We start from the raw sequence: 26,343 nt of genomic DNA, 5'->3' as shown, positions 1-26,343 counted from the left end.
CATCTGCACACTGAGCAAGCGTGAGAAAGCAGCATGTTGATCACACTTAGACTGCTGCTGAGAGCAACTGTGTTCCTGTATTTTCATGTGAAAGCCCAATATGTGCATTTATATAACATTTAAATGCAGGAAATAAGAAGGATGCATATTAAAGCTACAGTAAGTGTTTTATTCTGTGTTAATGCAAGTTCAGTTAATTCTGAGAAATGGACAGTTGAATAAAGATATTCAGACAAAATGGTTATCGTTCTGTACACATGCATGCAGGCTGTTTTTTTTTTTTTTTGAGGGACGATTATGATCAGCAACATTGTGGAGCTGTTTGACCTACCATCCAGACTGTCATCGCTGCTTGTAGATGCCTCATCTTGTCGTAGAAGGTGGTAGGACCTTGATTAAAGGAGACCTAATCAAGGAGAATTTCAACTTTTGTTGTTTTTTGCATTTTTTCCCACTGAGATCTCAGGTACTTTTGTTTTTGGGTCCAAGAGACTGATAACCTTAAGTGAACTTAAATGTGTATTAAAAAGAGCTAACAACTACAAATAATGGAATACTGGTCCAATAGAGGATACATTTAATTTGGAAAATAAAATAAGGTATTTTCAATTTACCTTTTGGGTTATACTTAATTGTAATTTTATTTTAATTGTAAACTGAATTTAAGGTTTGTCTTCAGCAACATATTCTTTCTTTTTAGTTTCCGAAAAGGAGTTGACAACTTGACCCTTAAACTAAATATATATCGTTGTTCTTCTGCTCTTAAGTCGGTGGTTGTGGGTGTGGTTTTTGTCTGGGCTGGAGGTCTTCCTTCTCTCTCGTAGAGTTTGCTCCTAACCAATCTCCTTTTCGAACTTAGATAATTAGTGAGCCTAGATAACTGAGTAACCTGACATCAGCTACTACATCCCCAGATTTAGAATTTTACACATACCAGACCCAGAATCAGCAGCTTAGTTTCACCTTTTAAGCAGAAAGGTTACTGTCAGGTTACATCTGTTTCAGACAGATTTTTAACATTTACTCACTCACTCACTAGCTCAGCAAAAGATAGACTTTCACATTTATAGGGCGCGACTTGCATCCTGCTTTAATAGTTAATACACAATCACAATATTGGTGAAAAAAACTCCCCGAGCCTTGCTGTGGTCAGGAGTTTTTTAATATGGGTTTTATTTCTCTGCCTGGGCGATTGGGGCCTGTCAAAGACACACAAACTGAAATCTAAACCTAACCCTCAATATGTTTAATATTTCAGTCACTCACCCCAAAGGTATCCTCCTCCGGTTTGTGAGACTCCTCTGTTGGTGTTGCTGGTGGAAAAATACACACAAAAAAATAAAGACAGGGTCTGAAAATGATCACAGTTTACTGCCCTGCTGCTTCTGCAGACTGCCTGAAGTCATCGCACATCAAACAACAATCTAAAGAGCAGCTAAAATAAATAATGAAAACAGTCAGTTACAGACACAAGGAGGTGAAAGACACATCGACTCAGAGATCAAAGTCATGGAATAAAACTGGTATAGGCCAGTTAATAGACTGGACCCAGTGTCATCAACACTATCTAGTCCAGTACTGCTCAGCATTCCAGTCTTTGGAAATATCACAATGTACATTTTTCATAAGGGCATTTATGGGAACTTGTCAACCTGTGAGATGAAACATTATCATCAAGTATATTGTTCCACTTAAAACATTTTCACTCAAATACAATGTACAGTGTCTTGCAAAGTATTTACCCCCCATAGCATGCTTCCTATTTTGTTACATTACAATCTGTAATTTAAATGGATCTTATTATTATTGGGATTTTGTTGTGATGGACCTACACAAGATAGTCAAATTTGGGGACATCAAATGAATAAAAACATAAAAAAAACCCAAAATGACAAAATGAAAAAAAAAAAAAACAAACTAAAAAGTAGTGTGTGCATATATATTCACTCTCTTTGCTTTGCTGTGAAACCTCTCTCGGCCAATTTGTTGTTGTGCCATTTTTTCCCCCCATTTTGTAATACTGGATTTAATGGTAGATGGAATGGAGCTGCACTTGTATAGCGCTTTTCTGGGTCTTCGACCACTCAAAGCACTTCTGCACTACATGTCAAATTCACTCATTTACACACACATTCACACACTGGCAGCCAAAGCGACCATACATGGTGCCACCTGTTACTCAGTAACCACTCAGACACACTCACACACCAATGGAACAGCCATTGGGAGCAATTTGGGGTTCAGTGTGTTGCCCAAGGATACTTCGACATGCTGACTGAAGGAGTTGAGGATCCAACCGCCAACCTTCTGATTAGAAGGTAGAAATCAATTTTATTAGTCATTTTTTAAACCAAGTTTAAAAAACGAAATTACATTTGTCCTTAATCCTGTTATATCTTTGGAGTTGAAGGATGACTTGATTAAAATCAGCAGCTACTATGAAGATTCCATCCAGTTACCAGGCATGTTGCTACTGTTGGCATCATTCAATTCCTGTAGTGCATTTTTTTAATTTACTTCTGAGTCTTGAGTCCTTATGGCTCCAACAAGGTTATCCAGTGCAATAGCTTGAGCTAGGATGTTAGGGGTTAACCATGTCTTTGTGAATATGTGCACAGGGCAGTCTCTGATTTCCTGTTGCTAAGTGAGCCTCAATCGCATCTCATCCACTCCACTCTCCTGCAACCAGACATTAGTCAGATGAGGGTTTGGTAGAGGAATAGCTATCAGCCCAAGTCGGGTCAGCCTCGCCCTGATGCTGACTTTCCTGCCTCTCTTCGTCCGGCACTTTCAGTTTCATTTCTCCCCTGGTCTGACTGGCCACTCAGCGTATGCCATTGGTGGGGATGCTCTTGCAGTCTGCTGCATTCAGTCCAAATCCAACACAACGTTTGCCGATGCTAATAAGTGCTTCTCTATCATAGAAAAGTCTTCAGCAGAAGGGGCAATATATAGCAAAATATAGCAAAAAAGTAGCAAGGATTTGAGGAGCTACAGGCTGCTGCATCTACATGCACTGCCTTCATCATAGCAAAGTGTCATAGCATAGCATAGAGGATCATAGTAGGGTGATGCAGGTCACAGAGTGCTCAGTGGGATGTTCATCTTCTGATGTTTTTCACAAATGCAATCCTGATCTGTACTTCTCCAGAACGTTGTCCCTGACCTCTTTTGAGAGCTTCTTCATCTTTAATAAACTGCTTGCTACAGTCTAAGTCAGAACCAGGGCCCTTTAAGAGAGAGTTGCGTCATCTCTGTTCGCTCCAATGGACCGGTTTTTTTTTTCAAAGATGGCGGATCATGGAGAGCCTCAATAGTTCCTGGAAGTACCATTAATTGCTAGCAGCACAATGGAGTTACAACAGGAAGACCATTTGTGATGGGCTTTAACAGGGTAAGACGTCTAAAGAATTGTTTTTTATATTATCAGCATATCTTATCAAAATTAACATGTGCATTAAAGCATGATATTGGATTATCTGCTGCTAAATTAGTAGATTTATGAAGCAACAACAGACACACTAACGGAGTAAACTAACGTTAGTACACTGTACTGTATATACTGAACACATTTTGTTAGCTGCTAACAGCCTGTTAATTTAAAATGCCCTGCTCTTGAGTAGTTTAATCTAAGAGGGGAGTTAAAGGGGAGAAAAGGCTTGTGTGATTTATTTTACAGGTCAGTGTGAGTTATATGTCAGCTTTGTTAAAGATAACATGGTGCTTGATAGCAGAGTGCTATTTTGTGATATATTAGTAATGATATGGATTAAGAGTGCATATTTGAGACTAATAAATAATGTAAAAACATTACTATAAATAGAAACATAATTTAAGGGTGAGTGTTTTTAGCTTTGTGATTCTGTTGAATCAAGTTGTCTTTATTATGGTTCAGCTCAGCTGATTTTCCATTCATGGCATAGGGAGGGAAGCTGAAAGACCTGAATGAGATCACAGGGTAAGTCATTTAGAAAAATGAAACATACTAGGCTTTAATGGGGAATTATTCTTAATACTGAAATTGTTGCACTACTGTATTATATTATTTTTTATTATGTTGTTATATATTTAATCCTGTTATTGTATATTGGTAATTTACAATAGGAGCACTGGGTGCTGGAGGAACTATTTCGAAGCAGGTTCTAAAAACACAGAAGGCTCAACTTTAATGCAGTTAATTCATATATAAATCCAGTAGAGGACATTATTGCACAGCTTAATGAAGGCTCTCCTCTGGAGCACAGATCTGACTAATTCATGGCATTTACATGCAGTGGTTTACACTTTGTATTAAAATCACCCTCTTATATTAACAGTAGTGTGACGACATAGAACAATGAAGTAGCCTAGACCTTTGTGTAGTGTAAGACTACTTCTGCTGGCATTACTCAACAACATTTTCCTCATCTGCATGTCAGGTTGCCTTTCTCTTCATGCCTGGATCGTCCCCGTGCAGCACAGCAAAACATGGTGGAGACTATCTGAGAGGACACCACAAAAGACGGACATATACCAACTGCTTGATGTACTATTTATGTTTTTTGAGATTATTAGATATTGATAAAATTAATAAATTGCAGTAAGTCAGTCGAAAGACAAAGATAAATAAAATACATGTTTTATATATATAAGCAACAAACCGCAACCTGCTCCTTTACCATGGTAAGTCTAAAATATGTCAGCATAACCTTATATGTCATATCCGCATCACTATACTATGTAATTATACATTTTATATATAAAAGTACTATATATGTATGTATTCTATAAATAAAAATATATAACTATATCTATATATATATATATATATATTATATATATATAGTTATATATTTTAGGTTTTGTATTTAATTATATTTAACCCTTATTTAGCACTTTTTTCACTTTTTTCTGTTGCCTCTGACTCTTGAGCTGCTGAAATGTGTGAATCTCCTGAGTGTGACATTAATCAGTCTAATCTAACCCTGGCTGTTAACATTAATCTTCAGGTATAAGCATTTTTTACTTTAAAAAACAATATAATAATGAAACTACATACGATGGGCTTTGTGTATACTGTAAATCAATGTGGTTATTGACTGCTTTTTAACGAAAATCAGAGTTTTGTCTCTATGTAGAATGTATTCAAATGGCCTGCCAGACACTTCCGGGAACTGTTCGAAGCCTCCATGTGTCACGTGACACCCGAGCATTTTGAACTTCCGTTGTCAGTACTCTGTTTATTCTAGTGCACTAGTCAGAACGGGTGTAAATTGTTTTAAGATCATGTGACACTTCTGTTGAACAAGTGTAGGTACATTATAAAAAATCAATTTAAATTACGGGTTATAAGACCACAATAAAAGAAAAATAACAAAGGTGATGACTACGTTTACAAGGCTATGTTTTTAATTATGTTTATGAAAAAATATAAATACCATCAATATTAATTCCCAAATGTTATCAGCTTCAAAAACACATTGGTTGGGCTCTCCTTGAGACTTTTTCTTAGAAAGGGGTGATTCAGCCCCATTACACATAATGTTTTGCATTTAAATTAAATCTAAATATATTTTTTTTAATGCGTAAAATATACCAAACCATTAATTATGCAAAATTGTTCCTTATGGCTGTGACTCAGCGATAGAGGAGGTTGTCCTCTAACCCCAAGGTTGGCAATTTGATACTTGGTACCTCCAGTCAACATGTTGAAGTATCCTTGGGAAAGAAAATGCTCCTGATGCTGCAGCATTGATGTGAGTGTGTGTAATTGGTTACCGAGTAGCAGGTGGCACCTTGTATGGTAGCCTTGGCCACCAGTGTGTGAATGGGTGATTGTGACGTGTAGCGCTTTACTAGTGTTTTGACCACTCAAAGCACACACTACATAAGTGCAATATTAACAATAGTATACATTAAATGGTTGGTACGCCTATAAAATCTTAAGGAATCCAATTCATTCATAAACCATAAATTCTGCCTTTACAAAAAAAACGAAAAAAAAGAACAAAACAAAACAAAACAATGTTCAGTTCGGAATAAGGGACAATATTTTCCACATTCAGCTCATGCTCTGCCCCAACTTCAGCACCATAACTGGTACATAGGCCTTTGCATGTCCTGCAGAGCCATACCCTGACAGCCCCTGACAGCGGCCTGATCATTGGCATCATAGCCAATCACTGAATGCAAAATCGGACTCTGTAAAGTTATCGCTATTAGATAAATGTGGAGTAAAAACAACAATATTCTGGAATACAATGGAGTAGCATAAAAAAAGAGACAGAAATACTCAAGATAAGTACAAGTACTTTTAAACAGAGTACTGTACTTCAGGACTTGATACTTTTATCTAGGACTTGATACTTTTTTTTTTTTAAATTCTCAAAGGCTTCGGTTTATTTCTGTTTTATATATCCCATATGGATGCAAACACTGCAGGGACAAAATATGAGCTACAGCTTACAACACAATGCAGTTGCATACAACATGACTACAACGGCATGGCACAATACACACCAGCACTTTACAACTACTACTTTGTGCAATGTGCAACATGATTAGCCCCATTGTGCAATGACATTAGCACTTTAACATATACACACAGTGTAGTTCTTAGCACACCTTAGCACTTAGCACATTTTCTACAGTCTGTCTAATCTAGGGCATTAACTAACAATCATTTTGATAATCGATCAATCGGTCGATTATTTTTTCGATTGATCAATGAATTGGATTTAAAAAAAAAAATAGAAATAATAATAAAATTAGCATGTTTTACCCCCATTATTTTTAAAAACATATTATCATTGACAACAGTGCTAAAAGTGCAGTGCATAAACAGGTGGTTGCTTGAACATTCCCAAGCTGTCAAAATAATATTAAATTATGAATAATAACTACAAAATCAAATATGACACAATCCAAAAACTGCTGACAGCTTTTGCAACATACCATTAAGTTTACTCCAAAACTGAACATAAGTGGGGTTTTTTTGTCAAGACTTGCCCTGCCGTTGAGCTCTCCTCCTCCTCACTTTTGATTTTGTTTTAGATGCTGCATCATAACCGTCATGCTCCCGTGCAATGCCGTGTTACTTTTGCATATTTTGCAGCTCACACTTCCTTGTTTTGCATAACGTGAACGGCTCCCAAACTTTTGAAGTTTTCATACGAAACGTCCAATTTCTGCCTCCGTCATGCCTCCTTAAAACACCTGCTTCTCCCGTCTGCATGCGACATAAACAGTCCCGCGACACAGCGAGTGATGTAATAATCGTGCAACACAACAAATTGATAATTTTATTTGTTGCCAACACATTTAATAATCAATTATGATTTGTCTTGACCAACTTTGATTTTCTGTACCATTTTATGTGTGTCTTTGTCAATTGTCATAAAGCCTATGTTATAACTAGGGCATATATTGTTACTTCCCATACTGACTGTGTTGCAGGCTGTATTATGTATTATGTCATGTATTTTAAACCAACATGCCATGGGACTAAAGATGCAAATTAGCCTCTGGTTATAATTTTGTATATTTACATATAAATGTTCATTAATGTGCCCTGTCCGTTATTTTAAATGAATACATTGAAATTGAACTCTATATTCAAAGACTGACTAGGCCAGTATACACTACATTGTACTTAGGCCTTAAGGCCAAGCCCAGGGTGTTGTTGGCCGTAGCACAGTTTGATTTGTGGAGCAGGATGTTGTTGGGCAGTTGACTCACCAGTAATGCTCCTGCTCAGTACGCTTTGATCTATACCCATAAGACATTATTACACAGTCACTAGTTTACTGATATGAAAATAGAGCCCACTACATATTCAGACTGCAGTGCTTTCATTATTTAAGCCTTCAACACCATTCAGTCTGTGGGATCATTCGGGTCACTGGTCATGTTCAGTGATACAATATATATATATATATATATTTAGTTTAGTGTAATGTGCACATAAGCTGTTGTATTAAATCTATGTCAAAGTATGGAGGATGTCATTATTGAGACTTTGAAAATCCCACAAATCTAAATCTAAAAACGAGATTCTTATAAAAAGCACTTACCATAATCATAATCTGTGTCTGGACCTGTGGAAGGACATAGAAAAGATGCACACACATTAAATACATGTATGAGTGTATATTACATGACAAAATGGTAATAAGCGGAGAATAATCAAACAACAGAAAAGTACGTTTTAAAGCAAAGCATGCTTGTAAGTTGTAAAAAGAGCCAAATCCCAGAAATAACAGTGTGAACAAGAACATCACCTCATGTTTAAATATCACTCTTCTTTGTTCTGCAGAATCATACACTAAATATGTGCTCTATTTCCCCACATCATGCAAGACAAGCATAGGCAGAATGCTGCTGACATCACATGGAGAATGGGATCCCTGTGAAAACACAGGGTGGAAGTCACACTGTTTCCTCTTGAGAGCTAAAGCAAGGCCTCAGGAATAAACTTCCCTTTATCACCAGACACACTGTTGATACTGGAACCATTAAGCAACACTCCAGGTTACACTCAGTAACAATGCATCTGACATGATTTACACACTTTGGTCCATTTTAAGGTATCAGAATTTTTTTTTTTGTTTTTTTTTTTAAATGCTGCATCTTGGGGCGCCTGATGGCTAAGTGGATAGAGCATTCCCCCATGTACAGAGGCTGTGAATGATATTATTCACAATAATAGTAACAATAATATTAATTATATTAGTAGTAATGATAATAATGACAGCAATACTTATTCAAAATAAAGTACCATGCACCATCATTTGAGATCTATGTCTGAATGGCTGGGTTCTTGATCTGAGGAGTAAAGGTTGGTGTGTGATGAATATGAAAGGATTTTTCCTCTCATTATGGCTTTGCCTGTTTCCCATAACAGGTGAAATGTCTGGAAAGTCATTTATCTTAAGGAAGGATGCCCACTTTTTTGATACCCACTGTTTTTGATTAGTGAACTGAAATTGGGATCTTCAAAAACTATGTATTGAAGTGCCATCATGTGGGATGTATAATATGTGATTGGATGTTTATTTATTAGGAGATGGGAGTGCAGCCACTGATCATGATTGAATAAATTGTGTTTTCTTGGATATGTTGGGTGAGTGCATTGCTTTCAAGAAAAAGTCAATTCTGGAAGAGGTTTGATGGATGGAGGTAAAATTTGAATGTTCTCCTAATGATGGGTTTCTCATTCTCAAACTATTGCCAAGACCCTAATCATCCATGTATTGTTTTATTTGTTTCAGTGGAGTGCCAGATTCTTGAGTTACCAGAGTTACTTGAATGGTCAGTTTCGGGGTTGATAACAGTGTTGAAGTCTCAGGCTAGTATGATATTAGTTGAATACAGCACAAATTTAGAGGAGCGGACAGAGAGGAACCTGGAAGAGGCACCTATGTCATGGGGTGGTGGAGGTTGGTACAACAGCTGCCTGCAAGCCCAGCAGAGATATCTATAGAAGCTATTTCTGACTAACAGATCCAACAGCTAATAACACACAGGTCAAACACAAACCCTCAGTGTAAACACTCCTCTGCCATGGTATGTAGAGGCCGAAATCCCAGCAAGACTGATATGACTTTGTTTTGAGTTTCCTTTGAGAGGAATCAGGAAAGAAAATTCTCTGATTTGTTTTCCATAGTAAGTAGTGTAGTACAGACTAGATACACCATGAATTCAACATGCCCCTCAGTGTCCCAACATACCATCAAAGGGCTTGTCCAGGAAGTGCCCGTACACAGTACTGTTGACCACACCAAGGTAGTTGCTGGCCTCCAAAGTATAGTTGCCATTGTTGTGGTGTGTTGGGTTTTTAAAGGTTAGGCAGCCCTCAATGTAGTCCTGATAAATATCCATATCAGGACGCACATACTCTGTGTGGGTTATTTCCTAAAGGGGAGAGACAGAACAAATGCCCAGTGAAAACCCTGGGCATGGACATATATCTCATGTCATTTACCAACAAAACCCCTGTTTAGACCTGTCGAGTGTAATTAAACTGGGAGATATTAAAATGCCATCAAAATGTGTCTTAGACTAATGGTTCAAAAACTTGGTAATACCCCCCCCCCCCCCCCCCCCCCCCCCCCCCCCCCTCCCCCCCCACGCCCCCCCCCCCCCCCCCCCCCCCCCCCCCCCCCCCCCCCCCCCCACAGTTATGATGATAAATCCCTAAAATGTTAGTAACTACTCTTATGTTAACTCCTTCATCGGATGTACATGTTAGTACAGTTCTGAGATTCTTGAATCCTACTTCAGTATTTATATTTTTGCCACTTAAACCTCTAATTCTTTATTTCAAAGATAAGTGTGTATTTGACAGCACATGTTTTTGTATATTTTCCATACAAAACAGGTCACTGGCTTCTAATACACTCTACCTTGTAAATGACTGTACTGTTTTTATAGATATGTTTTAACCCAATATATGCTTCTGTTTCTATACAGTGAAATCTTCATGGACAGAATTTCATTCAGCACAAGAAAATTGATGGACATTTAGAGAGAGCAACCATGGCATGACAAAGCATTATTTAGATAAAATACATTCTAGAACAGATTGATCAGATTATAATTTCACAGCCGAACAAATGGATTAAAAGTACCTCATCTTTGTAGAACCATCGTAAAGTGGGGTGGGGTGAACCTCGAACAGTAAATTCTATGCACGTGTCATGGCGCCGTTCTGGCTCCATTAACCTCACAATAGTGGGAGGAACTGAAGAGACCAAAAAGAACAGGCAGAGGACGGATGAGTATGTCACTTTGCAATGTACGCAGAAAACAACAATAAATTTGTTTTTATTCTCTTGCATGTACCTGCATTACAGTGATTGTCTTGTCATTTACAATCAAAACATGGTGGCAGTACATAAAAGAACACAAAAGGGAATGCAGAGACAGAGAGAGATACCTTGATAATCATTTTAATGTGCTGGTCTCATGCAAATCTTTTTCAATTGATTGGAAGTGTTTGAGTGTGAGGGTTTCCGTTCTCAAGTTTCTCTCTGTTGATGGACAAAACTGTTTCTAAATGTAAATACAATTTGCTGTTTGCTGCAACAGTGCTCTCATCTTTCCACAGCCAGCTGTGAGAAATTCATACCAGCCCCAGAGAAAGATGATCACTGTTACTAGTCAGTCGACCGCAAATGGAATTTATCCTTTTAAGTGTACGCACACATTTAGACCACACACACACACGCATATCATAGAGGACATATCATCTGGCAGGCCACTAGACTGTGACCAAGAGGATGGCATATGTGACCAAAATGGTCAATCAGTTGTTGTGAGTTTGTGAGCTAAACTTTGGTGGTCGCATTCATGCAAAGCCTCTTAGGTGACAAACAGCTGAATTATTAACAGGTTTAACACAGGTTGAGTGTGCATTGGAAGGTCTGTGTTACATATTTCTGGTGTATAAAATGTCTGTATCTTTACTACGATGCATTTTTATTAATTCTGATAACTTGATCACATCCCTCGTTGCGTTTCACTCCCTATTTCTTTCCTTGCAGTTCTCGCAGTTCTAATTACTGACCTTAAGTACCTCGGAGTGCCCCCCCTTGGACTCAGCCTAAATAAACAACATGGTACCGCCTCCCTGAAGGCTCACCACCTGTGTACCAGGCAAGAGGGAGGGGCAGGGAGCTTAGCGTACTGATCCCTGACATCGCAGACTAACTCTGGGGACGTGGAACATTGCCTCTCTGGCAGGAAAAGAACCGGGGATGGTGCAAGAGGTAGAGGTACCAACAAGATATAGTTGGGCTCACCTCTGCATGCAGCTCCAGCTCTGGATCCAAACCCCTGGAGATGGGCTGGACTCTTTTTTATTTTTACAGAGTTGCCCAGGGTGAGAGGAGCCGAGCTGGAGTTCTCCCCAGGGAATAAGAGGGTCACCTCAGTGCAGCTGCAGGTCACTGATACTCTTTTTCCGGGGCTGGTTCTGGGTCGGTTCTGGGCCAGTTCCTCATCTAGAATCACCTGGTTGGGGAAACTCTCAGTGGGAAGTCTCACCCATATTTTAAGCTAAGGTCAGAGAGGTAGTCAAACAGCTCCTCGGCAGCAAGGTGCCAGGTGTGGATTAGATTCATCCTGAAATGCTGAAGGCTCTGGTTATGATTGGGCTGTCTTGGCTGACACACCTTTTCAGTTGTGCATGGAGGACAGGTACAGTGCCTGTGGAGTGACAGACTGGTCTGGTGGTCTGGATCATACAGCTCAGCCTCCCCAAGAAAGTTCACTCCAGGGTGCTGGAAAGGAAGTTCCAACCGATTGTCGAACCTTAGATTCAGGAGGAGCAATGCAGATATAATCCTGGTTATGGAATAGTGGACCAGCTCTCTACCCTTGCGGGGCTGTTGGTGGGGTCATGGGTGAGAAAGGTGTCTGGTTTGGGGACCTTAGAATTGCATCATTGCTTTTTGCAGATGATGTAGTTTTGTTGGCTTCATCACACCCTGACCTTCAGCATGCACTGGGGCAGTTCGCAGCCGAGTGTGAAGCAGTTGGGATTAGAATCAGGCTGTGGTTGCCTGCCGGAAAATGGATGGATTGCCCACACTTCATTGAGAGAATGTTGCGAAGGAGTTCAAGTATCTCTGAGTCTTGTTCACAAGTGAGGGTAGAATGGAGAGTGAGATGGACAGGCAGTTTGGTGTGGTATAGCGTTGCACCGTACTGTCATAGTGAAGAGGGAGCAAAGCCAGAAGACAAAGCTTTCAATTTACTGGTCAATCAATGTTCCAACCCTCACCTATGGTCAGGAGCATTAGGTAGTGACCAAAAGAATTAAACTGTGGATACAAGCAGATGAAATGAACTTCCTCCACAGGGTGTCTGGGAGATAGCCTTAGAAATAGGGTGAGAAGCTCATTTTTGGAGGGAACTCAAAGTAGAGCATCAGCTCCTTCACATTGAAAGAGACCAGTTGAGGTGGTTCTGGCATCTGATCAGGATGCTTCCTGGGCGCCTCCCTTTACAGGTGGTTCAGGCATGTTCAGCTGGCAGGAAGCCACACAGCAGACCCAAAACAAGCTGGAAGGATTATCTTGTCTGGCCTGAGAATGCTGCAGGGTGAGGAGAGGGAAGTCTGCGGTGCCTTATTCAGCCTGCTGTCTCCATGACCTTTCCCCAGAAAAGCAGACAATGGATGGATGGATGAATGGATGGACACGACTGCCTAATTGTGGGTGGTGAAGACATATGGGGATGAGACAAGGGGTGATAAAACGAGAGTTGGCGGTTGAAGCATCGTGCTGCAGCAGCTTGTCATTTTTTTTGGGAGGAAGGGTGTCGTTTGTTACTGTTTAGGGCAGCCAGTGATGAAGACAGTCAGAATGGGGAGTAAGCTGGTCCAGTGTGAGATGGGGTAGTCTGCCAACTCCTGTAAATATTCAAGGACAGGTTTTACAAAGTTCAGCAGCAGCTATTGCTTCTTGTGTCACACTGGCCTTTCCACAAGAACCACACAAAAACTACCTGAGTTCAATTCATTATGTTCAGCAGGCTGATCCCTTTGGAGTTGGGCAATGTCTCTAGGGGTGTCTTGCCAACCAAGCAAGCTAAGTATACATATATACTTTTAATGAGTGGCCTGATTTTTTTAAAAATAGTTTTATTTATTTTAATTTTTTTGGCTTTTGCCTTTAATATCTATAGGACACGTAACGCATGAAGGAGGAGAGAGAGAGAGGCGATGACATATAGCAAAGGGCTGCAGGTTGGAGTCGAACCCACGACCCCTGTGGCAAAGACAGTGTCTCTATACGTGGGGCACTTGCTCCACAAGGACCTATTGTTAAGTGTATTATATATATGTGTGTGTGTGTGGCAAGGACAGAGCCTGTATACGTGGGGCACTCCACTAGGACCACTAGGACCTAGTGGAGTGCCCCACTTATACAAGTGAGGGTAGAATGGAGAGTGAGATGGACAGGCGGTTTGGTGTGGCATAGCGTTGCACCGTACTGTCATAGTGAAGAGGGAGCAAAGTCATATTAATAGAGACTCAGTCCTTGCCACCGGGTCGTATATATACATATAGTTGGAAGCGGTACTAGTAGTAGTAGTAGTCACCCCAAAGCATACAGCCACACGTGTCTTGGGTTTCCACAATGCTTGTCTTTTATTACAAACCACACATCAACCTTATAAAGCCTGGTTATCCGGCTATTTCATCATACATGAGCAAATAGTAAGCACACATGGTACTCTAATCTTACGGTTCAGTTGAGGGGCTAAAGGAAAGCAGGAGCTCAATGTCAGGCATCGGTCCATGGTGAGAGGCCTATTCAAGTAACTTCATGGATAGACAAGGCGCCATCTAGTGACGTAACTTAGTAACACAATATATGCTCTACTGTACTCGCCTTTGGTATTGGGTACTTTTCTGGGGGTTGTTTTCCATTAGAAGACCGTATTGCCTTAACTTAGCTGGTCGGCATAGCAATGGCACACAAAACTGCGACACACACATATACACAGACTCACACTTGCTGGATACGCTTGTCAGCCAGCAAGGTGAGGAACGTTTACACCTCCTTGAGTGACCACCGGTGATCTTTCTGGTTGCCATTTTGGGAAAAAAAAAAAAAAAGAAACAAAACTACGGCCGTTACAAGAGCTTGGCTGTTTAAAAATGGTGGGCATGGGTTTGCATTTGCATTGTTGAGGGTATGTTGCAATGACGCAGTGATGATTTTCTCTTTTAGTACCTCATAATACCCAGCTGGCTTTTTTTGGAACCCCTAGGGAGCAGGTACCAAAAAAGGTGGTACCAGGTACGAGGAACCAGGTACTTTTTCCTAATGGAAAACCAAAAATGGCACATAGGGTAGAGTAGAGTAGAGTCAGTACCATCTATTAGAAATGCGCATTCAGTCTTAAAGGTACATTCCACAATTTCAACTATTACACAGTTTTGGACATGCAGGTGGCAGCACAGAGAGAGAGCAACACTGCACCATAAGATGAGTTTGGATGGATGGATAGATACATGGAGGGGACCTAGACCTGGAGGAGAAAACCATCCTCAACCTAAAGCAGCACCTCCACATACTCAGATACAGCCAACAGTAACCACTCCCTATTACCAATGTCCCCCTAACCCTGAACCAATTTCAGTAGGAAGTTTCAGTAGTGAGTGAGAAAACTTGCTGGGAAGAGAAGACAAACATTTGTTGTTCCAGTACACCTTATCTCAGTGGAGGTAACCTCTCTGTTTCCCTAACACTGTGTTTACAATTATACATATGTGACTGAATGTGATCCTATTTGTTGGATGCACTCAGTAAATCCTGGACTAAAGCTGAACGACAGCCCACGATGAACGTGTCTTGGTGGTTGTTTATCGTTTATCGATGGCCCAGGATTAATGTGACTTTGTGGTGATCCTCGATCAACACTTAATGACATCACAGGATAATGACGGCACTGGATAACGACGTCTGGATCCCATCTATTTTTTAATTCACATGCATAAAGTTGCTCATGCTATCATTTGTGATGGTAAGAGGGGTTAAAACACATAGTGTTTACCCCCTCATAGTGTGATAGCCATGTGGTACTCTCACTACCTGGGGCAATCCGAAAAGGTTATATACATGTAATAATTTCCAAACCCCAAAACAGTTTGTAGCCTAAAGGAAGCTACATTTGAGTCTGCTTAGTTTAACGTAGCAAGTAGCGCTGTCATTTAGCTCAGCTTAGCAGATAGAGCTAATATTTCCACAAGACCTGTAACATTGATTTTTCACACACATTCCTTTCCCATTAAATAGATCTAACAGAGGTTAATTATATATTAAGTAATAAGATGTGCTGAAAATCTGAGCAAATCTCTGCATGCTGTGATTGCTGGAATGGCTTTGAAATGGGCAGTGTCTTTTTTCTTTATGGGCAGTAATGGCACATTGTGAATGACATTACAATCGAGAATTGCTGCTCATTGGTTGGTTGTAATGTGATTCCTGGACAAACAAGTTAGTCATTGATCCAGGGACAACGATTACTTGGAAATATCAGATTGTGCGACGTGAAACACAGAACCACTTCACATCCATGACTTTGGTGGATTACCATGCACTGGCTTGCAGTGGAGAAAGACAGGGATGCCCCAGTCTTCCAAAACATTTGAAAAATTTCCAAAAATTAGACACATCTACAAGAATCAATAAGTTGAATAGATTGTTGAAATATATGACATGAAATGCACAACATCTTCGCCACCTGAACATGGTGGAGGGCTTTCCATGTACCTGTGATCCTGGGCGCTGTATTGTCCAGAGCAAGTAGCCCCTGGTATGAGTCCCCTGCCAAATTAGGGGCCAAACTGACTGATTCAAAAGAACCCTGATTTTACAGCACAAACAGACTTTGAGCACCTCACCCAGTATGGGGGCACTATGGGGCTATGGGGACCCCATATGGGTAAGGTTTAATAAAAACTACAGTGCCCAGCTGTTTTAAGAAATGACCTAGATTTCTTTTTAGAAATGAAATATCTTCTGTAGGTACCAAAAGGCTTGGACCCAAGAGTCACAGACAAAGTACAGTCAAAGTATTGACAGACTGAGTGACACGTTGTTGATGTTGGTCTTTTTTGTGAGATTCTGTGTCAATAAGACAAATATACTGCACAATACTGTGAATTGCTTTTAACAGAAGTGGAATTTAGGAAACCTCTTTGTTTAGCCAGCAGTAAAGACTCTTATGTAACCACATGTTATAATGTTATCATGCTTCTAAGTTCAAGTTAATTTAAGAGGTTAAGACTTATTAGTAACTCGCAGGTAATCCCCCAGTACCATCTGGCCTGATAAAATAAGATGATCCATAATCGTTACATTATTGAACAATTAAATGGATAAAAATAAATAACATGAGATAGAATTTAAGAATTGCTCATGTCACGAGGATGTGTTTCAAAAAGCAATTCAAACAGTTGAATAAAGTAGCAGGTTATCATTTGCTTTCCTGAGACTTAACTGTGCGTTAACCAGCTGCAGCATGCATTTTCCTTTATTATGTACTGTAGGTGAGGTGCTGTTGTGGCCTTTTCAAAAGCCATGTGACAGGATAATTTCTGAGACACATTCATGCAAACAGCTCCTTTTGTAGGTCACATATATATTTAAACACACCAAACCCTAGCACACACACACACACACACACACACACACACACATACTGTAGGTCAGATGTGTATAGGCTGAAATGATGATGGATGGACCTGTTACCGCTATGATAACTAATAATATGTACTTTCCTCCAGTGACCATTAAATGGAAATTTTAACAGCCAGCCAAAAGAACAATGCTCTGTCTGTGTATGTTTACTGTATGTTGATGTGTGTGTGTACTTACAGTGGACAGTTAGCTGGACGGAAGCGTTGGTCATGCCCACTATGTTGGTGGCAGTGCAGGTTAGCAGGAAGTTGTTGTCGTCTCTGCTCACATTGACCAAAGTTATGTTGATGGAATGAATAGTGTTGTTGTCATAGACTCTGGCCTGGAGGGACAGCAGGATAAAATAAGAGAATGAGCATGAGCAAATAATGGCTGAATGTGTCAGGCAGGAGTGTAGCATGGTGGGAGCATGCAGTTTTACTAATTTTGAAGGCAAAAGGAAGAAGAGTACACTTTGGCTAACTGACTAGCCAGCAAACTCTTTCAGCAAGGTGATAATGTCAGCGTCAGCATTATGCTAAATTAACACAAAGTTGACTTAACTGGAAGAGAATGTAATCATTACGTTATTCCCGAAGTCAGTGTCCATGCATGGTAACCTCAACTGCTAGCCTTTTACTCACTGCATTTAAATTCCTACTTGTATAGTATTACATAAGGAGCAGTCTGAAGCCCACATTTGCTGAGATGGTTTCAATGAAGGGCCTATCCAAGACACTTTGCAAATTTGAAAACCCCAAGTGCATTAACAGAAAATGCAAATGCAAAAGCTAAAACGTAATGTGGTAAAGAGGGAGGTGAGCAGGAAGGCATAGGTAGATCTATCAATTTATCCATGGTCATGAGCTTTGGGTAGTGACCTAAAGAATGAGATTAAGGATACAAAGGGCAGAAATGAGTTTCCCCTGTAAAATGGCTAGGCTCAACCTTAGACATAGGATAATGAGCTCATGCATCTGGAGGGAGCTCAGAGTAGAGCCACTGCTCCCTCTTGTTGAAAGGGGCCAGTTGAGGTGGTTTTGGCATCTGATTAGGATTCTTCCTGGGTGCCCCCAGTTGGAGGTTTTCCAGGCACATCCAACTGGTAGGAGGCCCCAGAAGAGACCCAGACCATGATAGAGAGATTATTTAGTTCATCTGGCCTGGGAACGCCTCAGGATCCCCCAGGAGGAACTGGAATGCATTGCTGGGGAGGGATGTCTACAGTGCTTTGCTCAGCCTGCTTCCCCCGCAACCTGGCCCTGCATTTATGGATGTATGAACGGATGCACAACAAAAATACAAGTCAATAAAGGAGGTGACCATTATTACTGTGTTGTGCAATTACTTTATATTTTCATATGCATGTACTTTATCTATCTATCCATGTCTATCCATGGAGACATAATGATATTAAGGCGGCATTATGGTGCTGTTGGGAGAAGCTTGTTTTTCTTGGTAAGGTTGAGGAATATATCATGGTTTGGGTTAAAATGAAAATACTTCTACCAGACAGACTTTTCTGGCTGATGGCAGAGTTGAATTGTCTTTTACTTTTTTATTGCAAATGAGTGGATGAGGGACTCCTTGTTGTCTGTAAGTTCCCTGAAATATAGTTTTGAGATAAAGAAAATACAGCTGTAATGGCAGGGATACAATAGTGCAAAGAAGCTATTTCAATGGTTACCATGAGCATCTGGCATTTACTTGTTGAACACTTGTCTATTCACATGAGGATCCTGGTGCAGTGAAGTGTTTTAAATCATCTCCATGGTAATCAGAGACCCACTGCATGTTTTTATGCCATGAGTCTTTTTCTTTCACGTGTAGTGAAGCGTAATCTGCAAAGACATCTGTTAAAATCATGCAAATATCCCGCTGAATATATGCTTTTAACCTATTACCCATATATTCATTGATTGATCAGTTACCTGTCAGTCTGTTAGCAGTAGATTCTCCTCACTTGCTATGGTGGGCTGGGATAAGAAATCAATTACAATTAGTCTAATTGCGTAGGCACTTTCTTTGAGACTATTGGCTTATTGTGGAAAACGTTTCTATGCTAACCACAAAAGCTTACACCAAACTAGCTCTTGCAAATCTCTTCAAACTCTTTTTAAAAATGTGTTGTGCATTAGTCCAGTGCACACAACACATATAAGGAATTCTTTATTAGGACTAACCTCTTCAGAAAAAAAGTCTGCTACTCTCTGTATTTATAAAGTCGCAGATTGATGAGGAAAAAAAATCAGTTATTCTCTGAGTTCATAAAGTTTTTGTGGGGGTCAAATAACCACATCACAATGCAACCACACTTGGGATTAACCTCATCACACAGACGCTGCCACTGGCTGTGTATTGTGCTTGCAGTGGATTAATTTATTAAATTATATTTTGCAACTCGATTAAGCAATACGGAAATAGAAACCACTATTATAACCACTATTTTTTTTACTTTTTTCATAGAAATTTGCAACTTTATAAACTCAGAGAACAGCTGGTTTGTGTGTTTTTTAAAAAAAAAAAATGTGTGACTTCATGAGCTCAGAATACTCTACTTTTTTTTCTCCCAAATTTGCAACACTAATCTCAGAAATTCCAAGGGTTTTTTTTCATAATATTGCCCTGTTTTTTTTTTGTTTGTTTGTTTTCTTTTTTAAATCTACAATAGAGGCCTTTGAAATATGCAAGTTAAACATGACAAACAATTAGAAATAAAACACATTTGGATAAGTAAGCTGTCAATTAGCAGATTCAGTGAAAAAAAGATTACCGATGGTTGTGACATTGTACAATTCAATATTCAATTCAGTTTTGTTAATAAAATAACAATTTGCCTCAGAGGGCTTTACAGAATACTGAATCCCTCTGTCCTTAGACCCTCACATAGCCTAAAATACTGAGCCTGAGCCCCCTCCAGACCTCTATACACACACACACGCAAACTGACACACCTATATGCACACACATACACACATACATGCACACACAGACACACACACACACACTACAAGCACTAATCAGCTTCTAATGTCAAGGACACTGGAACACACTGGCTGTGTGGCTGTACCCAAGTACACGTCTCCAGCAGAAAATGGACCAGCTTGGTGGATCATCAACTCTGGACTCTTGCTCTGGAAGGAAAGACAGTAAGCTCAGCATGGAGCCTGCTCCCTTTGCTTTTCTACCTGTCTGCAGGGCAAGGAGGAGAGGAAGCTACTGTCTACTACTGACACTGGATGCATCCATAGTAAATTCCATCTTCCTATGGCTGTTCATGGATGTATGCTATCTGCAGGAGCCCACTGTCAATTTATGATTGATTGGCATTTATGAACATACACAAGTTCCTACGATCAAAGCTGAGTTTTCTGCAGCATTCATGAATCCAGTGCAGGTTGTTAGTGCCAAGGTGTTTTATGTGCAAATCTGCTCACAGATTTACTAACATTCCATGAATGAGACCAGATGAAAGCAGAGTGGAGTCACTGTGTACTGAAAACTAGTATGTCCATGGTGACATTAGTAACACTACCAATCACCTAACATTAGATGATAAAATAGACTACATAAATGGGAATATACTTTGCCTGGGACAAATTCTGGATGATATCAAGCAATGAAATATAAAGACATTGAACAACATGGCTTATCTGTGACAATCACATCGTGATAGTAATCATAATAAGCTAACAAACAATGTTTCACTTCTCATGTTGAAGAGACAATAACTTTCCTCTCACACATGTCAAGCATTACCATCCTGGTCCTGTCATAATTGTTGCCAGTTTGTTTGTCAACGTCTGTTGCTTCTCACTTTTGTTAAGACTTTGGCATTTATGTTGCAGGTTAGAAATTGTGTTTTCGTATTTGTATTGTAGTGTTTGGATTAGTGTTGTAGCTTTTGTGTTTGTGTTGTAACTTTTTCATTTGCGTTGCAGCTTTTGATTTTGTGTTGAGAATTTTTCATTTATGTTGTGTTTTTTGCATTTATGCTTTTGCATTTGTTTTAAGGTTTTTGCATTTGCACATTTGTGTTTAGGCATTGTATTTGCATTGAGGCGTTTGCATTTGTGCTTCTGTGTTTGTGTTTCTGCTTTGCATGTTTTTCCATTTGTGCAGAGGCTTTTGCATTTGTATTACTGTCATAACCCCTTCTCCATGACTCAGCCTGTGACATCTGCATGTGTGTGTTTGTGTTTGTGTTTTGATTTTTGATTTGCTTTTTACCTTTGATTGGGGTAGATTTGCTTGGTGTGTTTTCTTTTTGTCTGTATGTCGTGTTTTTCCCCTCCCCCATCATCCTTTCTTAATCTCCAGCTCTCAGTACACCTGATCACCATCTGCAATCAGTAGACTGGCCCGCCAGTCCACCTCCTCTTCTCTATAAATACCCTGCATCAGATTCTAGTCCCTGACGGACTGTTGTGCCATTATCAGTTTGTTATGAGTCATGCATCAACTCTTCCAGTTTCTTTCACCTGTTTAAATGAGAATTGTGATTGTTTAGTTTGTTTGCCAGCCTGCCATGGAATTGCACATTTTCTCCTCTCTTCACCCTATCACCTCTCATTTTCAGTTTTCAGCTTCATCCCAAACACTCCACCTCTGGACAACAACCCAGCCTTCTCAAGTGAAACCCCTGCTCACCCCCTTTAAATCCAATCGGCCAGTCCCTCTAACATTAAAGAGACTTATGTTTGACTTTTCCTCCTTGTACTATGTCTGCATTTAGGTTCAGTCTCAGCTAACATGACAGTACAATCCAGCCAGTATGAACCCAGCAGACCTAGACTCTGTCTGCCAAGCTGTCTCTGTCCAGGGATGCCTTTTTTGTCAGCACAACCAGATCCTTTGGAGCATAGTATAGAATCTCCAGGCGCTCAACATAAATGTGTCTGGTCTCCAGAATCAGCAGAGCTGTTTCATCAGCTCCACCCCCTCTTTCAGAAGCATGGAATATTCCTCCGCCTGTCAGAAAACCATGGGCGTGGGGCGCCCAATAGCTCACCTGGTAGAGTGGATGTCCCATTTACAGAGGCTATGTCCTTGCCGCACCTGCCGCAAAATTTTATTTCACATTCAGCCCTTTGCTGCATGTCATCCCCTCACTGTCCTCCCTTTCATGCTATTCCTGTACTATCTAATGAAGGCAAAAAGCCCCCAAAAATAATACACGAAAAAAAAACAAAAAAAAAACCATGTCCTATTCTTCAGAGAGAGCCAAGATCACCTGTAGTATGGCACTGCTCAGGTGAAGTGCTTTGGAGTGGGCATCAGTGGTGTGGGAGAGGAGGTCACCAACTTATACTAAGCTTTCAGTGTGGAGATTTGCAAGGTATTCAACCAACCGACACAAGTAAAAGATGCTTCTAAAAGCCTTTTTTTTTGCTTTTAGCTAGAGCTCCAGGGGTGTGGCGCCATTAACAAGGCAAAAAACTTACCTGTGTGTCTCCGTCTTCAGACACAGTTGTCAGCCACACTCACCTGGAAAGGTCAGTTCATTGTGCTTTTTGCATGAATTGACTCTTTCTACTGTGAACCCAGACCAGCCACTTGCAGCCAATGCAGTGGAGTGGCCTGCAGGATTACCCCTGCGCATCTCCTGCTTTCTGGAAATCATTAGGATGAAGTTAGTTTTTATGTTATTAAAGCTCCCTTTGTTGTCATGCTTTATATCTGTAATCTGCCCTGCCTCAGTCTTTCTCCAGTTCAGTTCCTAATCCAGAGATCCCTGGCCTCTCCTCTGTCCTGCATATCACTACCATCAGGCTGTCTTCCTCAAGCAGCAAACCCTCTCTCTGCCATCCACTGTTCCTCCCACCTGGCCCACCTGCAAGGGGTTTCTGAATGTGCTGACAGGAGCAGGCCTGGTGGCCAATCCCAGAAAGTGTCACCTGGGACTACAGGAGTAAGAATACCTGTGACACACTGTTGGAAGGGGGCTGATGAAGCCGCCAAAGAAGAAATTAGAAAGCTGTGCCTTGCGACGAAACGGTAAATTAGTTATTTGGGTTTGTGGGATATTACCGCCAGTGTGTGCCACACTATCCAGCTCTGACAGCTCAGCTTCATTCTTCTTGGTGCACAACACACAAAACACACAACCGAACCAGGTGACGTGGCCCCTTTGAGGCAGAGCACGCATTCCAGGCACTCCGGGAGTTCCTGAGTGTGTAGCCAGTCTTGGTTATCCCTGACTTTAGCAGTTACTTCATTCTCCTGACAGATGCTTCTGGATCTGGCCTTGGGGCAGTCCTATTCCAGGTATTGACTACCTCTGATGGGGAAGAGCACCCGATTTCATATACTGTAAGCTGCTGAATCTTGATCGGAATTATGCCACTGTGAAAAAAAGAGTATCTTTGGATAAAATGGGTCATGGAAAAATTCAAATACTTCCCGCTGGGATGACGGACCATGCCCCTCTTAAATGGATAGCGGCGAACAGGGAAAACAATGCAATGGTCATAGGTGGTTTCTTCAGTTGCAGGGATGTAGAATTTCTGTCTAAATACTTGACATTTCAGGACAGCGTGTCAATTCACATTTGTTAAATGTATTGTGTCTTTTCAAAACAAACTTCAGTTTCACACGAAATGTGTAGTTGCTGCTCATTGTCTAAAGTCTTTTTCAAAATACATTTACAACTATGGTAAAACATTTGGTTTATACATTTATTTCCTTGTGCAACAAAAGCAAATAAATAATGAATAAAACATCAAGACTTGGCTTAACATTCACAGGGAAACAATTGGCATGTGAAAGTTTTGGGTTTATCAGACCAATGCACCACCCCTCCTACCCACCCTGTAAGGACTTTCTAGCTTTTGGTATTACAGTAGTTTCCTGCAGCGTGGTGGTGCATATTGTGCCACCATGAATGGTGCCCATTTGAGTGGGTATCTGACGTTGACATCACTGACAAAGCAGCAGTATTGGATGAGTTGGGAGAACGGACTGTCAGCTGGCAGCAGTAAAATGCATCACTCAAGTCTATGTGTTTTCTTCAATGTGTGTGAACCTATGTGTCTGTGTTTCCTCCCTACCTCTTGTGCATTGATTGAGTGCAAGCCGTTGACAGGCCAGTCCACTTCAGGTAACGGGAATCCAGAGCCATTACAGATTGCTGTTACTCGATCACCCTCGACAACAGTGAGGTTGCTGTGGCTGACACTGATATCTGGCAGGTCTGAGAGCAAAGGAGAACATGAGGAAAAAAGGAAAAAATATAATTCTAACCATGTAGGCTAAGTGCAAAAAGTAAGGAAATTTGTGTTTAGTAGATTATTTCTTTGTTGTAATAATGCTTCTTTGCAATAAATCTTATACCATTGGAAAGCCTGTTTATTTCCCTTTTAACTGGTGGGTTAGGGTTAGGGTTAGGGCCAAACCTTCTCTGCCAATGCCAAATAGCTTATTCTGCTATTGACTCTTATTTGGTGTTGTTTGGTGGATTGGATGATTGAAGTCTGAAGAAACAAGACATATTGGAGAAGCTCAGACAAAGTAGGGAAGACAAAAAATAGTGAGTGATATGTTGGTTTTGTTTTCTCTCGGTTTGTTTTCTTTTCTTTTTTGTCATAGGCTTACTGAAAATTGGTAAAATACGATAATAATTATTAGTATTTTTATTATTATTATTATTATTATAAATCTCAGTCTGTCATTTAATCAGATTAAAGACAAAATTCATTATCAGCTGCCAAAATTCTTAATCATTAAAGGAATACTTAACCTTCCCAAATGTCCATTTGCATGTCAATTACACGTTATGTTGAATTCATGAACCAAATGTTTCCTTGCAAGCCTCCAGTGAATTAAAAATCCAAAAATGTAGAAAATTATTGATGTACTGAGGTAAAAGCGGTTTGCATTTAACTCTTTGAAACCTGGAGCAACTTAACTTTTCCTGGCTGTCCTCAGATGTCTTTCACAAGTATTTACACCTTTGAATTAACTGAGCTTATTGTTTGATTTTCTTTCAAAAACATGGGAAAAAGGCAAAGAGCAACTTGGCAAGAAATGTACAGCAAATTGAAATTATATTTTATTAAGTTAGAGGAAAAGATGTGTTTTATAATTATCACAATTAAATACTTAACACAAATTATTTTACAGAATTATTACAATTTTTAAGCACTTTTCAGCCTTTTTCTTGCTTTTGTTTTGGTTGTGTGATTTTTTAAATGTTTTTCATGATGGTTTTTGATCATTTTCAGGTAATTTTTTTGTACTTTTTACTGATTTCTTTCAATTTTTGGGGGTTATTTCTTTTAAAGTTGCTTATTGCCTTCTTTCCATGTTTTTGAAAAAAAAATCAAGCCACTTTGCTCAGGTTTCAAAGGGTTAACAACAACAGAACTATATCAAAACATCTATTTACAAACTCTCACACCTCAAGCATTCCCAAGCAGTCCCAACAATAATCTTCGCAGTCTGACTTTAGTGTTCTGAAGGGTTATTCAGTGAAGTCTGAAATTAACACAAACTACAAATCGTGGTAGTGGAAGGCTAACAGCTCCCGTGTTTAGCCAGGAGAAGTTTAGGGATTTATCAATGAAGTCAGGCTTTGATGAGAGCATGAATACGTTTTATTTTCATTTCAGTTCACGTCAGAAAGGGCTACCTGTTTGGGAAGTGCTTTGCATACGACTGCACAAATAAGACTTGGATTACACTGTGGGACAGATGTTTTGATAGAGTTTTGCTGTCATTAAACATGGACCCCTTTTTCCTCAGTTCATCAAGAGGTTTCTTCTTGGAATTTTTGCTCACCAAAGGCATGCAAGAAAAAATGTTTATTTTTTATTTTTTAATTTTTTTTATGAATTTCAGGTAACACGTGGTGAATAATAGATATACATATGGGCATATTGAGGGTGCATATCAGGTGTGCGTGTCGTGCTGATTTTCCTACCCTAAACTTACCACAGCTGCTAATGTTCATATCATGCAGCTGTATCTTTCTTCCCTCCATCCTTCCAGTTCCTTCTATGTCATCAGCACAGTATAACTGTTGGTTGCTTAGCCCCGCCTCTCCTCTCTGTTGCCATAGCTGCAGCCAACGAATCTCACAGCCACAGGCAAACACCACCTCCTCTAAATGACTAGAGAGAAAAGGACACAAAGAGCATTGACAGTATTAGCACTAAATCTCTGACATATT

General features: G+C 40.0%; 1 protein-coding gene across 1 annotated transcript in view; it reads right to left on the bottom strand.

The window, feature by feature from the left end:
- The window catches only part of ntrk3a (neurotrophic tyrosine kinase, receptor, type 3a), a 245,384-nt gene that overhangs the window by 112,416 nt on the left and 106,625 nt on the right, over positions 1-26,343 (bottom strand). Inside the window, exons 5-11 of the mRNA XM_042496388.1 lie at positions 26,106-26,284; positions 24,224-24,366; positions 17,373-17,517; positions 10,608-10,720; positions 9,708-9,891; positions 8,052-8,075; positions 1,267-1,313 (exon numbers count right to left, since the gene is read on the bottom strand). Coding sequence (XP_042352322.1) covers positions 1,267-1,313; positions 8,052-8,075; positions 9,708-9,891; positions 10,608-10,720; positions 17,373-17,517; positions 24,224-24,366; positions 26,106-26,284 — 835 coding nt within the window. The remainder of the gene's footprint in view (positions 1-1,266; positions 1,314-8,051; positions 8,076-9,707; positions 9,892-10,607; positions 10,721-17,372; positions 17,518-24,223; positions 24,367-26,105; positions 26,285-26,343) is intronic.

The sequence above is a fragment of the Plectropomus leopardus genome, chromosome 11, assembly GCF_008729295.1.
Source record: "Plectropomus leopardus isolate mb chromosome 11, YSFRI_Pleo_2.0, whole genome shotgun sequence".
NCBI classification, from domain to species: domain Eukaryota; kingdom Metazoa; phylum Chordata; class Actinopteri; order Perciformes; family Serranidae; genus Plectropomus; species Plectropomus leopardus.
Note: the sequence above shows the minus strand (reverse complement) of the source record. Positions and strands in the feature narration are given on the sequence as shown.